Source organism: Polypterus senegalus, chromosome 8, assembly GCF_016835505.1.
Source record: "Polypterus senegalus isolate Bchr_013 chromosome 8, ASM1683550v1, whole genome shotgun sequence".
In the NCBI taxonomy this organism is placed as follows: Eukaryota; Metazoa; Chordata; class Cladistia; order Polypteriformes; family Polypteridae; genus Polypterus; species Polypterus senegalus.
In genome coordinates this window covers 167,573,381-167,588,981 of record NC_053161.1, presented here as the reverse complement: position 1 = coordinate 167,588,981, position 15,601 = coordinate 167,573,381, and the positions used below count along the sequence as shown (strand labels likewise).

Genomic DNA, 15,601 nt, shown 5'->3' with positions numbered 1-15,601 from the left:
CATGCAGTTGACTGCTCCAATTACATTTGAAAAGCTAGACGTTGCTGCTGCAAAACAGAGCAGACACTTGCATACACGGGGTTGGAGGCTGCCGTGAAAATGTGCATGGCTTTACCTCTAGTTTCTAATATATTTCTGTGCATATGTAGCATTTATACACGAGGGCACAGAGATGCTTAAAAACGTTTCCACGTTCAAATCGCGATGTACAGTATAAAACCTACACTTGGCATAAGGCCACGCACTTTTCCACGGTACCTCACTCCCCGTCATACGCAATTTCTCCGCTTGGTTTTGCAGACTGGCGGCACCCAGCGTCAAAGCAGTGCTACTGTTCCTGTGTGGTTACCCTTTCTTAAATCCACATCGGTGGCTTTATCAAATACACTGAAATTAACCGCATATCCTTCATAAATTTAAGGCACCTGATGGTGATCAACCTGTAACGATATAATGGTGCACAGAATGGCCAAACAATTCCACTGGCATGGCTGCTTTAGCGTTGCTAGAGGACCTTGCAAATGGAAGGATTAGAAGAGAACATGTATTCCGAGATCATACTGATTTCTTGGCACATGATGATGACTGGCTTCTAAGTCGGTTTAGATTTCCAAGAGCGATCCTCTTGGAGCTGTGTGCTGCACTGGTGCCGGCTTTACAAAGGGAGACTTTGAGGACTTGTGCTCTACCTGCTCCTTTGCAAGTTTTGTCCACTCTCAAGTTTTTAGCTACAGCAGCTTTTCAGCGTGAACTGGCTGACCAATCCGGTATTTCTCAGTCATCACCGAGTCGTGCCATGCCAGCTGTATGGGATGGCATTATCCGCATGTCAAGCGGATATACAAGATTTCCGTACACTATGGTTGAACAGGCAAACATCAAAGCACAATTTGCAGCAATGTTCGGTTTTCCCCAATGTAATCGGAGCGGTTGACTGCACACACATTGCTATAAAGGCACCGTCACAGAATGAAGGTTTATGTGAATAGAAAGCATTTTCACTCTATTAATGTGCAAAATCATCAGTGATGCGAAAATGCGCCTCACTAATGTTGTTGCGAGATGGCCTGGCTCAACTCATGATTCATTCATCCTGAGACATAGTAGTGTGGGGAACAAACTTGAAAATGGTGCTGTGCGTGATGGCTGGCTTCTCGGTAAGATAAGACATTACCTTTTCGGTTACAGTTGTACATTATCTGTACGATGTAACCATATAACACAATTACTCAAATGACAGTGGGTACCCACTGAAGATGTGGCTCCTCAACCCTCTCGCCAACCCACTGACTGAACAAGAGACATTATACTGACCTCCACTCTCGGGCTCGGGTGGTGGTAGAACGTACTATAGGGCAGCTTAAGGGCCATTGGTGCTGCCTGGATAAGACTGGTGAGGTGCAGCTCTATAGTCCACAGAAAGTGCGTCGCATCGTTCAAGCATGTAGCATTCTACATAATATGGCACTCATTCGTAACTTGCCCGTACCTGAAGAGATGCGGTATGATGAACCTGACCCTGGACCACCAAATGATCAGCCACACCGATGAATGTCGAATGAATATAAATTAACAGAATGTAAAAACCAGGTAAGTAGATGCATCATTTATTTTTTCACAAATTCAGTTAATGTCACAAAATACGGTCTTGATATTTCTTAGTTCATTGGCTACATCCCGTTGTGCATTGGCCACATCTCTCACCGCATCCACCAATGCATTTTGAAATTCTAGAACTGCACCAGTCAGCACACGGCCAGATTGCCCACCAGTTTCGAGGAAGGGGTATGTGAGCAGCCAGCATCCGAATATGTGGTCGGTACAGAAGAAGCACCATCAATCGCCCGGAACCACGTCCTCAGCTTTGGGGTCAGCTTTTGTACGATTGTCTAGAAGTAAACAAACAGTAATTAATACCCGATTGTCTTATTACTCATGCAAATTATTTACACAAGTATGGATCATGGTAATCAAAAAAGAAATAAAAACTCACCGGCACCTGCGGTGATGTCAGAATCTCCCTCCCCCGCCGGAAAAATGCTGGCAATGAGTGTGTCGTCAATAATTGCTGCAACTCGCTGCTCAAATGGCGTAAGCTCCAGCAGTTCAGTACCTCCATCAGTGCAGCCAACATGCAGACGATGAGCTGCCACTCTCCTTATCACGGCAACTTTGATGTCTGACCACTTCTTTTTTAAATTTGGTCACAGTACGATTTTCTGCTCCAGCACTCGACTGTGTCTGCCACACTATGCCACTCCATCAATTTCCTTTTGTTGCTAATGCCACTTCCTAAGTTACTAAATAAAACATTTTTCCTGGCTTCTATTTCAGCTAGCAGGACCTCCATTTCACATTTGCTTAAGTCGACCCCCCATGGGCTTTTGCCATTATCTTTCTGAAGCGCTGAAGGCAAGGGGCTATTTATATTGATTTGCATATTCAAAGAGGTGGAATTCTGAGAGGAGTTGGTGTGGGGCAGCAGGCGCATGCACGTGTGTGAATTTTCGCGCTGACCCGGATTTATGTAGCGGAAGAATGCGTAAGTTGGCGAACGCACAGATACCTTCATCTGGATTTTTCGGTGCATAAGCACATTTCGGCTTTTGTGCTTATGTCATGTTATAGTGCGAATTCTATGCACGAGGCCCCAGGACATCAGAGGATATGATCACTAACGCTTGTGACTCTCTTATCTTAAAGGGGGACTAACCACACCCCTTAAAATTGGGGATAAAAGCAAGATGGTCCAAAAACAGGCAGATTCATTCAGAAGAATGAACTGCTTTACGGAGCTACAGTCCGCTACAAGACTGCTATCCATGGGCCTAATGCAGAATGCTGTGCATAGAATTCACACTAAAACATGGCATATAAACAAAAGCAGAAATGTGGCAAAAGCACAGGGGAAAAAAAAGAATTTCAGCCAATACCAAGTGGAGGCAAGAAAAAATGTATTTGTTGGTTTAAACAGTGGTATAAATAACAAGAGGTAGAGAAACTCGAAAGCTCAAAAGTTCAAGTCGCACAGTGCCCAAAATAAATAATGTTTTCACAACGGCTTTGATACCCGACAAGGCGAGTTGTAGCCCACTGTCTGAATGTCATATGGAAGCTTATTAGGGTACAGAGGAGAGAGAGAGAGAGAAAAAAAACCACCACACACACCACCACACAAGGACCGAGGTTGTGGGAGGAAAGCTCAAAATGACAACTTTAATCTCCAAATTTCCACTTTAATCACGTAGTTTATTTTGTTATTAAAGTAGATCGAACCTTAAATTGTTTCATTTACTAGTTTCTCAAATCCTATCGCAACTAAAGTAGCCCGTTAAATGCTTTGTTTTGTATGCGATCTTCTATGTGCTGTGTGTGTGTGTGTGAGAATCAGTGTGCTTCTTAAATGGGCTTTCTCTTATGCCGACAGGACACAGAATCCATTACATTCATATTACAGCTCTGAATAATTTAAATACTATGAAGTATACTTGATATCATTTTCATGATAATTGAATTAAAGCATGTTATTAAACAAGGGAACACAGTGATTGTGAAGAACTGTCCCGAGATTGTTCCTAGCTCACACAAAATGCTTGCTGCGCGACCTTCGATCAGATAACTTATTGCAGCAGTATATCATAGATATCAAGCCATCTGTAAGCGTAGAACGCAGATTCTTCAAAACTTTTAAGGAGCATTGAAATTTCTTCGTAGTACATGTTTAATTATTCTACCCATCCAGGGTCATGCCAGCCCCAGAAAGAATACAGCGTGACGCAGGAACAGTCCCTGAATGGGGAGCCAGCTTGGCACTACTGCTGTCCATTGTGTCCTCACATGTTTAATTATTAACAACTAGCAAAATACCCGCACTTCTCAGCGGAGAAGTAGTGTGTTGAAGTAATGAAAAAGAAAAGGAAACACATTCACAATCATGTTACGTTATTTTCAAAATAATGGTTGTCATTAGTGTTGCATATATATATATATATATATATATATATATATATATATATATATATATATATATATATAGCAAAATACCGCTTAGCGCAAGTACTGCATTAAAATTTTTATTAAGAAGAAAATTAAGCCTTTTTAAACTGAAGGAAAATATGCCAATAATTATTTGTTAAGGATCTCTTTGTATACCATGTTGTCAGTTCGGCCCTCCGGTTGTAACATGACCAAGCTGCGCGCTGAGCTTACTCTTGAGCATATAACTTACAGTTGGCCATGTGAACAGTAATGTCTCAAATCTCACAGCTTGGATTTCTGCTGTCATAATCGGTTTGAGTTTCATGGTTTGTTTCAATTACGACAGTATTTGCAGGATTTGTTGTGTTGAAGTGACATTTGGCATCTGTCAAGCGTTGTAAGCACACAACCGGTTTCATCGATAAAATCACATCCAGCTTTTGAGAGTTTAAACATTCATAAACATCAAAGTGCCCAATACTGAAATCGTCACCTGTGAATCTAAGATGTTTAAGAGGCATTGGCGGTTGTCAAAAAGGTGTAAAATATTTGGCCATTTCGGTACACTTGAAAGCGACAACCGAACAATTCAGCGGCAGCCATCAACTCACATGCAGAACCATAGGTGAAGGGCTTAAGCATTTCACTCTTATAGTGCTCCTGTGTAGTATAATTATCTCCTGTACTGTCATTAGTCCACACCTTGAACCTGTCCCAGTCATTCAATGCATAAGACACAATGTTCCTCCGGATATCAAGAGTGAGCCTGATATGGCCGTGCAATATGTAACAAACAGAATGGAAAAGGTAGGTGCCATCTCCGGTTATGGAAACCACTCAGTAAGTGACAGTTCTTTGATCGATAGTGATCATCTCGATAGACATGGTAATGGGGGTTGGAATGATAAAGGAAATGGGTACCTGAGCAATGTAAAGTAAGTGTAAAATACCTATACAATAACTATAATTGTAATAAACAAACAATAAAACAGGAGAAGCCGTGGATTAAACAAAAAGGCTGTAGTTATCAGTAGGGAGACGTGAATCCTGTGGCGAAGCAAGGAAGGGAATATAGAGACCGGAGCGAGGACAGTCTTATATAGGCTGGCAGCCAACAATGTGGGAGGCGTTGGGATGGGGGACCCAACGCCACCTCACACGGTGACCGAGGTGCAGGCTATGGACATATATATGTACGTAAGTAGGATTCAGTTAGCGTTGGGAACCCATGTACAAAATTTCTGATGGCCCATAAGTAACAAAGACTGTTGAAAAGTTCAATATGGCGGCCAACAGTGGCATCATACCACCGAAATAAGTACGTACATTGGTTTCGGTTAGTGCAGGGAAGCTGCCTACCAAATTTCGAGAAGATGGGGCCATAAATAAGAAAGTTCAACATGGGGGACGTTGTCGACCGTTACGTGTAGAATTTCGAAATGAAACCTGCTTAACTTTTGTAAGTAAGATGTAAGGAATAAGCCTGCCAAATTTCAGTCTTCTACCTACACGGGAAGTTGGAGAATTAGTGAGTGAGGGCTTTGATAGATAGATAGATAGATATACACATACATTCTTTGGGGTGCGAGCAACTGTTGCTGGGGGTGTCAGAATCCATCAAGGAAGAAAAATGAAAAAAAAAAATTTGTACAAAATCTTAATTTATCCATTCCTAAATAATTAAATGGGCAGGCTATTTCGTATCAGTGCAATACGCTGCTTGTTAAAATGGATGACTCCCGCTCTTACGAGCAAGTCTGCGTGGATATTATGAACTATCGTATCTGTTCCAAGTTCTATTTAAATTTTAAATAGAAGGAATTTTTATTTAGTCGACAGAAATATCTTTGGTAGGAATGCAAGTTAAATTTTTCTTCACCATAGAAATGTAAAGAGTAAATTCACCTTACATTCCAACCAAAGATATTTGTGTCGACTAAATAGAACTTGAAGATATATTTTTTCGAATGTGATCGCGCAATTCAGATCGAGTTGACACGCACTACATCAAGCCCGCGTACTATTGTGGTTTTGCCTGCGTGCCTCAATAAGTTACCCTCCCCTCGCTCTTACTTTTTTTTTACCGTTCATCTAATGAGAACACGGAGTATGGCTTTACCAAAACAATCATTGATGGTGAATAAAGTATCTATTATTCATAAAGCTTCAATTGGTGATCTGTCTTTCTGCGTTAACCGCATATTTTTTCCATACGTCTCAAACCAAGGGGATGCGAGGGTAAAATGAATCGGGAAGCGCTGAGAGATACATGTTTTACTGTGAAATAATGCAAAGAGAATGCAACACGTGTTTCACCCTAATTTTGGCATCATCAGGCGTAAACACTCAGTGCACCCCCTTCTCAGGAATCGAACCTCAGACGTCGGCGCTAGAGGCGAAGCCTCTTCCATTGCACCACGCCATGTGGTTTGTCTATTTGAGAGTATGTAGATCGGGGTATATTATACATATCTATATCTCTGCGCTTCGCAGCGGAGAAGTAGTGTGTTAAAGAAGTTATGAAAAAGAAAAGGGAACATTTTAAAAATAACGTAACATGACTGTCAATATACAGTATTTGTTTTGTGAGTGTTACTGAGTGTTGCGGTCATCAAGGATTTGATTATCATTATTTCTTTCAATCAGGTTCGTATTTGTAGGATGTGTTGTGTTCAAGTTACATTCCATGTTCGTCAATCGTTGTAAAGATAACAGGTTTCATTCATCGATTCATTTCTTACGTCTCAGATAAAGAGAAAGACGAGCGGTTTATTGATGCTGTGACACACTGCATGGACAGGTTTTTTTTATAAAAAAACACCGTCTTCCTTTAGCGGGACATTGACTTTTTCCACCGTGTGCTTGGTTTCCGCAGTAGCTGCACTTATGACTATGCTTGTATGTGTCACACGTTTCATATTTTTTGCTACCTTCTCAATTGGGTAATTCAGTTTTTGTTCAGCACTCTTTGGAACTGTTGCTTTTTGTCTGTGCACGGTGTCAGTTCACGTGAGCCGCTCTGTGTACATGCATCGAAGGTTCCCAGCTGTGCTGGCGCCATCTCGTGCGATGTCCATGGCTGTATTTAATGTTAGCCAAGACACAGCACTTAAAAGTTTCTCTCGCAGTTTCGCCAAGTTTGTGGCAAACACCACCCTGACCATCTCATCTTCGTCTGCATAAGCACAGTCCTCCACCCGTGAATATTTACCAGCAGTGTTTCTATTGGATTGCCGCTGACGGACGGCCTTATATTACATGGGAGGCGTAACTCTGCCTCCCACGGCCATCGAGCAGAAGTCTATTATAGTATATGGATGAAAAAAATAGGTTCCAGTTATGACCATTACACGTAGAATTTCGAAATGAAACCTGCCCAACTTTTGCAAGTAAGCTGTAAGGAATGAGCCTGCCAAATTTCAGCCTTCTACCTACACGGGAAGTTGGAGAATTAGTGATGAGTGAGTGAGTCAGTGAGGGCTTTGCCTTTTATTAGTATAGATAATTTAAATGATGAAATCTGTATAATATAATAAACATACTTTGCTGCATTTCATCTTAAAAATGATATCAAAGCTCCATGAAGATAGCGCTTGGAAATCTAAATCAACCAGGGTAGATGCTGTATCGACACAGCCTGCCGTAGAGATGTGATTCCACACTCTGATACAGTGTGATAAATACTCCAAGTGGTGCAGTGAGAGTTTTTACATGCTTACGCCTAGTTTTTAATACGTCGCGATGTGACCGTTTATACATGAGGCCCCAGATCCTATCACTGTGAAGCCATTGGCTAAAACTTATTAACCCTTGTGTGATCATGTGCCCATTATTTTCAGCTTTTCATTTCAAGTAAACAGGGTGGCCCGATTGGCATCCCAACATCACTTTTGAGTTCTGTCATTCCCTTCATTGACAACACTCAAAGTCACTCAACTTGACTCTCATGATCATGAATTCCCCATACTCACCAGAAGCATTCCCATTGAACAGCAGCACTTGAAAATGACTCTTTAGAAAGGTCAACAAAACTCAAGAAACTCTCCTAAAAAAAATTACCACTACTACAACCACCACGGCCCAAACTGATGAACGGTTTACTTTTACATAATGAACTTAACTATGCTCACACACATTTACAACTATTGTATAATTCATTATTAGTAAACCATAACATTTAACCCAATGCAGAAACATTCACAGAATTTTAGTATTTGTTCAAATTTAAACATACAGTAAAAGAAAACCAAAATTAACCTCAATGGTTAACAAAAATATCATTGCTATCTTCCTTATACTGGAAGTAAAGATGAGGCCAACTGGCAATAGAGGAGAATAAAAAAAAATCCTCCAACCAAACTTTAAGAAAAAACCTTGGTGGGGGTCATGACTGACAACCACCACCACCACGGTTCTGCATGACCCTCTGCCTAGCACCTCTGCCATTCTTCAGGATTATAAATGCACACTGGACAGTCTAGACTACAGATTGAATCCTTTCATTGTTGAATTCCCAGCTATTGTTCGTGCCTTGCGCCCTCCGCTGGCTAGGACTAGCTCCAGCAGACCCCCCCGATTACTGTGTTAGGATGTAGCGGGATGGAAAGATGACTGACTGATTCCCAGCTATAGAAATCTGTTACTTTAATAAACACAAACAAGCTCCTATAGAGCAGATATCAGGGCTACAAAGTCGGTAAGTTTCTTACAAAAGTGCTTGTTTTTCCACCATAAAATAAACTTTTACTTTTTTTTTTTTAAATGAAACTTAAAAAATACGATTCAATTTTCAGGCCCATACCGCCTACCCCAAAACTTGCATATGTTCACGACACTTACCTTTTCCAGAATAATTTGAAGGTAATGGTTGATCTTCCAGAGTTCTAACAGATGAAGTTACCTTAGTCCTCTTTTTGTCAGGCTGTAAGGGTTCAGACTTCACTTCATGCTCACCATTCTTCATACTCTTCCATCTTTGTGTCTTAATGCAGACAGATGCCTCCTCAGCCTCTCTTTTAATGCCTACTGACGCCAGTTCATAATCCTCATCCTTAATGCTCCAAGTTTCCTCTTTAGGATGGACAGAAGCCGCGTCACAGTCCTCCTTCTTAATACTCACAACCATTTTCTTCATGGTTATGTCAGCTTCATGTGTCTCCTCTTTCACAATCACCTTCATGTTACAGTAAATGGTAGCCACCTCTTCCCTGGGAGTTAAAATAATAATAATTTAAACATTGCATCATTTAGCTCTAAAAATATATTTTTTTCCTTTTATAGCACCCGGTTAAGGTTCATGTCAAGCCATACAGTTCAGAGAAATCACACTACAGCATATCTACAGTGACTCATCACATTATCAGGTGTAGAACAAAGCAGAGAAGTGTGGAATGAATGTCCAGCAGGCTTGAGGACCACCACCTAATAATCTGTAGGTCATCACTATTCAAATCATACAGTTCAACACCAAAGATTAATTCTGAAACTAGAAGCTGTAGGCGTCAGAGGTAACTTACAAAACTGGATTTCTAGTTGGTTAACCGGCAGGAGTACCTCAGGGGTCTGTCCTTGAACCCTCATTTCTTTTTCTGATTTATATTAAATGACACCAATTCTGGTACAGTTAGTAAACTTGTCAAATTTGCAGAGGACACTAAACTTGAAGGGATGGCAGACACTGAGGAGGCAGCAAAAACAAATCAAAACAGCTGAACAAGCTTCAGAACTATGCAAACACCTGGAAAATGCAGTTTAAAGTAGAAAAGTGCAAAGCGATGCACATGGGCAAAAGGAATATACTAGATGAAAATACAAGATGGGAGAACTCTGAAAAGGATTTAAGGGTTAATGTTGAAACATTTTCATTGAATAAGCAATGTGTACATATGACTAAAAAGGCAAATAAAATGTAAGTTTACATCATATAAACTGCTGAATATAAATCAAGGGATATTATGCTTAAACTATATAATGCACTAGTGAGACTTCAACTGCAGTTCTGGTTACCATAGCACAAGAAAAACATACAGTGCCTTTCATAATGTTTAGGAAAAAGACACATTATTTCCTTGATTTACCACCCCCTCCACAGTTTAAAATGAAATACCAAAATGCACAATACAATATTTTTGTATAGCCCAAAATCAGACAAGGAGTGCCACAATGGGCTTTAACAGACCCTGCCTCTTGACAGCCCCCCAGTCTTAACTCTCTAAGACAAAGAAACAACTCCCAAAAAAAAAAAAAAACCCAATAGGGAAAAAAATGGAAGTAACCTTGGGAAAGGCAGTTCAGAGACCCCTTTCCAGGTAGGTTGGGCATGCAGTGGGTGCACGCCAATCCGCACTTCAGATGTGATTCAAGTTCACATTACAGACTTACATAGGTTTCAGCCATACGTTTGATCTTCCATGTGCTCTGTGTGTGTGAATCACTATATGCTTCTTAAACGGGCTTTTGCTTCATCCGAAAGGACAAAGAATCCATTACATTTGTGATATCACAGCTCTCTGAATAATTTACATACCGAGATGTACAATTGATATTTTCATGATGATCGAAATTAAAGCATGTTATTAAACACGATGATACAGTGATAGTGAGAAGCCAGAGCCTCGTCCAGAGATTGTTCCTGCCTCATACAAGAAGCTTGGTGTGCGACCTTCGATGAAATAATTTAATGCAACGGTACTGTCTCTATCAAAAGTACTAACCCCCAATTTCTGTTCTTCCTTTTCTTTCTGCAAGTACCCAATCGCCATACAGTCAGCTCTAATAGATGTTAAGCCATTTGTAAGCTTAGAACTTCGATTCTTCAAAACTTTTAAGGAACACTGAAATATCTTCGTAGTACATGTTAAATTATTCTGTCCTTCCAGTGTCACGCCAGCCCCAGTAAGAATACAGCATGAGGCAGGAACAATCCCTGAACAGGTGCCAGCTCCTTGCTAGCGCTGTGACACCATGTCCAAACATGTTTAATTAACAATATAGATTATGTTATACAGATAAAGTTTTAACATTTTAAATAACATATTTTGCTGCATTTAATCTTAAAATGATATTATCATATGAAAATATGCGCTAAAGTGGCTCAGGTTGTGCATTATAACTGTATCACAAGTTTAAAGTGAGGTAATTGTACTTAAGTACAAAGAGTTCTACAAGGAGCACTTGATGGACTGACCGAGTTCATTTATAGTTTTTGTGAGGAAACCGTTTCTGAACCGCGAGGTTCATACAGGAAAGGCTTTGAAGCGTTTGCCATGCGAGAGCAGCTCAATAGACAGCATGGCTGAGGCAGCCGATCAGCTGCTGTAGAGCTGTGATTCCACACTCAGATACAGTGATATAAATGCTGAGAGTAATACGGCAAAAGATGATCTGTGGCAACCCCTAACGGGAGCAGCTGAAAGAAGAAGTAGAAGGTGCAGTGAGAGTAACAACGCTAAAGCAGTTATGGTATTTGGAATAGTTTGGCCATTCTGTGGACCATTATATTGTTACAGGATGATTACAATCAGATGCCTTAAACTAAAACAATATACGGTTGATTTCAGTGAATATGATAAAGCCACGTCAGGGATGTGGATCTAAAAAAGAAAGGGAAACCACACTGGAACAAAAGCACTGCTTCGACACTGGTGCCGCCAGTTTGCAAAACCGAGCAGAGAACTTGCGTACGCCAAGGATTTAGCTAGCATGAGAATGTGCGTGGCCTTACGCCAAGTTTAGGTTTTATACATCACAACTTGAGCGTGGAAACAGGAGTACGCAACATTTTTCTGCGTACGCACCATTTATACATGAGGCCCCAGGTGATGAGGATAGTTTCTGATGAAGTTCTAGCAGTTTATATGCTGGAACTCTATGAGGGAAACATCAGATCAAATGATCAGGGAAGTGTATAAAACATCACTTTACTCGATTTTCCAAAAAAAAAATGTCCAATAAGATGTTTGAAACTTGCTCCTTATGGAGATGGAAAAATAGTTCTGCTGGACCCACTTCTATTTACATTCAGGCATGAAGACATGGTGTGAGGGATACAAGTCACTTAAGCCAATACAAGTACCACACAGAAAAGGAGGAGGATGAAGTGGAAGGACAAGAAGGGACTGGTGCCCAGACCAGGGTGGGAATTGATCCCTTGCCAGGAAGGAAGGTCAGAACCTGAGGAGTTCTTACCTTTTTGGAGTATACTCTTCCCCAACAAGCTAGAGAGCAACACTGCTATTTCACTGCTCCCAATTACCTGCCTATGCCAGTAATCATATTCCTGTGGGACAGCCCTGCAGCCTGCCATGGGTACCACCAGGAATTGACTCTCCTTATTTTATGAAAGCATCTACCTGACCCGAAAGTATCTCCTGTGGACTTAAGCCAAACAGAAGAACTCCCTAGGTGTAGCCCTCAACCTCACCTCAGAGAGCTGGAGTTAGGAGGAAGAGGATGAAGCTTCTCGAAGGAACTGGAAGAAAAGAGAAAGAATCGTGCTTGTGCTTAATAAAATAATAAAAAAAAAAAGTATGCATTTGTCAAGGTAATTAATTGTAACAAACCTTTTATTTGAACCTGGGACTTGTGTCTGGTGTTTAGCGGTGCTGCAAAGCCCCCTACAGTTCACACTATGCAACACCAAGGTGAGGCACTCTCCAGAGTTCTGTGTTCAGCTCTGGCATCCTAGTTAAACACTAATGGGAGCATCAGACAAGAGTGACTAGGCGGATTCCAGGACTGACTGACGGAGATTAGGAGTTCACATGATTGAAGTTGTATTTTTTAGGAAATAGTACAGTGCATTTTGGCTGTTAGTTTAAAATAAATTCTACAAGAAACTGGAACAGAGATGGAAAATCATTTGGGGTAGATATTGCACCACCATTTAGAACGTTGTACATCACACAAAGAACCATAGACACATTGAATAAAATTAGCAAGCAGTGTGGTGGACAGTAAAACTGTAGGGATCTTCAGATGGTTATTTTGGAGAATTGTGGTTGCAAGTTATTTTGGATATAATAATTCTTTACATTTATATACCGTTTTTCATAGTGAGCTGGGAGCCACTTCAACTACCACTAATGTGTAGCAACCATCGGGATGATACGACGGCGGCCATTTTGTTTTTGCGCCAGTACGCACACTACATAAATACATTATATATATATCACCCTAAAACTCCCACGAACTTTGTTTATTTTGCTTTGCGTCTGGTTTAACTGCAAACATAATGCAATGTTGAGTGTCACTTTCTGACTTTAGGAGAAATAAAAAAAAGTTACACGCTATAGTATCAGCTACACCAGCGGTCAAATGGCCGGCGTCTATTGTAATGAGCGCCCCGTGCCACTAGGGGCCCGTGTAGAGTCGGTGCCACTGCCCCATCAAAACGTACGTTTCGTGTGTTTAAATGTTTTATATTTTTAAATATTTGGGTAAAATTAGTATTGCAAACATTTAGTCGCAGAATATGAAAAAAAAATGTAGTTTTTTCCCCCTAATTACATAACTTTTCGGTTCGGCAAACCGAACTTCAAAGTACACACGTGACGAACGTTAAGCTAACTTCACTACTCTTTTCAAGGACAGCCGGTTACCAACTCCGATATCGTCTCTGAACTGGATAACGCAGTACAAAATTAGGGGGCAAGGCAGAAATCAGAGCGCCATGTGCGCACACAGTACCGTCGCCTCCTCGAGACCGCCGAGTCGACAAGTTCGCGACTGACTGAACATGCGGAAAGCAATGAACACGAGGAGGAAGAGGAGACGGCGGTGTGTCTCGGTGATGTAAAGTACTCGAGAAAATGAAGCAAATTGGATACGAAACCACCAAGGAATAACAGACACACAGGCCAAACACTGAGATTGACACGAGCGCACCATTCGTCTCTGATTCAAACTTATGCTATAACGCTTGATGTAGCGTGGCGTGCCCACATTCACTTTGTGCACTTACCCTCTCTCGGTTAAACTCGTAAATAAGCATCAGCCCCCTTTACCCTCGTACACCACTCAATAGTGATGGACTGCTCGATACTGCCATATCGACCCTTCGCAGCGCTTTGAGGCTTGTTTCAAATGCGCCCGCAAGTGATGTTGAGACGCGCAAGAGCCATGACGTCACTGGTATATCCGCAGACAGGAACCCTATTGGTCAGCCAGACCGTCGGTCTTGTTTGGCTTAATAAGTAAAAACAGTGGATTTGGTGAGAGAGGGCATGCAGGTGATGGGTGTAACAAAACAAGACGTAGAGGACATAAAGATATGGAAAAATATGCTCCTCTGTGGCAACCACTAACGGGAGCAGCCGGAAGAAGAAGAAGCAGCAGAAGAAGAAGAAGTTGATGTTCTCCATCTGTGCGGTATTTTGACAGCAGTTCGAATCTTGCGGTTCCCGTACATGCAGCACGGTCAAAGAAAAAAAAACCTTTTTATAACAGTCATGGAGTATCTATCAGAAGTGGACATAAAGATCATTCAAGTACCGACAAGAAGGAGCAGCTTGGATAAGTACATTTGCATCCAAAAAAGCACCTGACTGGCAGCAACCTCCATCCCTTGTGAATGCATCTTGCCAAAGGCTGTCGAAGAATCAGTAAATAAGACGTCGCCCTAATTGCAGCACAGCAAAATAAATAATTTATGTAATTAGAATTACTAAAAGAATCAGCTTTTGTCGTTTCTGAATTCTTACACCATCTTCCAGTTACGCAATCCCAGTCACTGTCACATTTAAATTTTCCCAGCTCCTTTTTCTGTCCTGTTACCCAAAGCAGGCACCTGCTGTCACTTGTCACCGATCATCGATACTGAGTTTCATTCAAGGCTTTGCCGTCCTTCCTGTCATACATATAAAATAAGACACACATTTACTTTACATACATGTTCAATACTAATAATGGTAATATGGCAACAATGAGAAAAAACACAAGATGGGAATATTTATGAGACGAGACTGGGCATCAGGGTGAGTAGGTGTCTCTTCTCCTATACTTGAGATCGTCTGCTGCCCCTCAGTCTACTAGTCACTCTGGCACGCGTTACACTGGGACCAAAGGCAGTGGAGAATACTGACAATGTACACCTTCATAAGTGGAATAAGTCAACTATATACTGAAGCATTCCAACATAAAAATACAAAGCATGACATTTGAGACAAACAATGATTTTTGTTAATTATAAAATATAAATAAAAACGCACACTACTGTATGTGTTGTTACTTTTTTTTTATCTCACCAAGCATTGCATATCAATACAGGAAATTGAAATTTTAAAATAATGATTAAATTAAAATAAACACTGTCAAAATATACTAATGAACAAACTGAAAAGCATTGGTATTTAGGAAATATTAAAAAACCTTGTGAGCAGTCATTTATAACAGAAAACATTATTAACGGCACTCACTCTGTATTGAGTCACGACAAAAAAAATAGCACAATTCATACAAACTCACAGCCTCCTTCATATTTGATCTTATCATTAATTGTCAATATCATTTACGTAAATTAAGTCATTTTAAGGAAGATGACAAGTCTGCTACATACCGTTCAATAAACTCTCCCTTTAAAATGTTTGCATATGCAGCATAAAAAAGCAGAATCTCAATGAAGCGG

At 40.8% G+C, this 15,601-nt stretch overlaps 1 protein-coding gene across 1 annotated transcript in view; it reads right to left on the bottom strand.

Moving 5' to 3' along the window:
* LOC120534466 (gastrula zinc finger protein XlCGF7.1-like) overlaps positions 1–14,063 on the bottom strand; it is a 29,957-nt gene extending 15,894 nt beyond the window's left edge. Inside the window, exons 1-2 of the mRNA XM_039762064.1 lie at positions 13,940–14,063; positions 8,818–9,185 (exon numbers count right to left, since the gene is read on the bottom strand). Coding sequence (XP_039617998.1) covers positions 8,818–9,157 — 340 coding nt within the window. The 5' untranslated portion in view covers positions 9,158–9,185; positions 13,940–14,063. The remainder of the gene's footprint in view (positions 1–8,817; positions 9,186–13,939) is intronic.
* Positions 14,064–15,601: the final 1,538 nt, after the last annotated feature.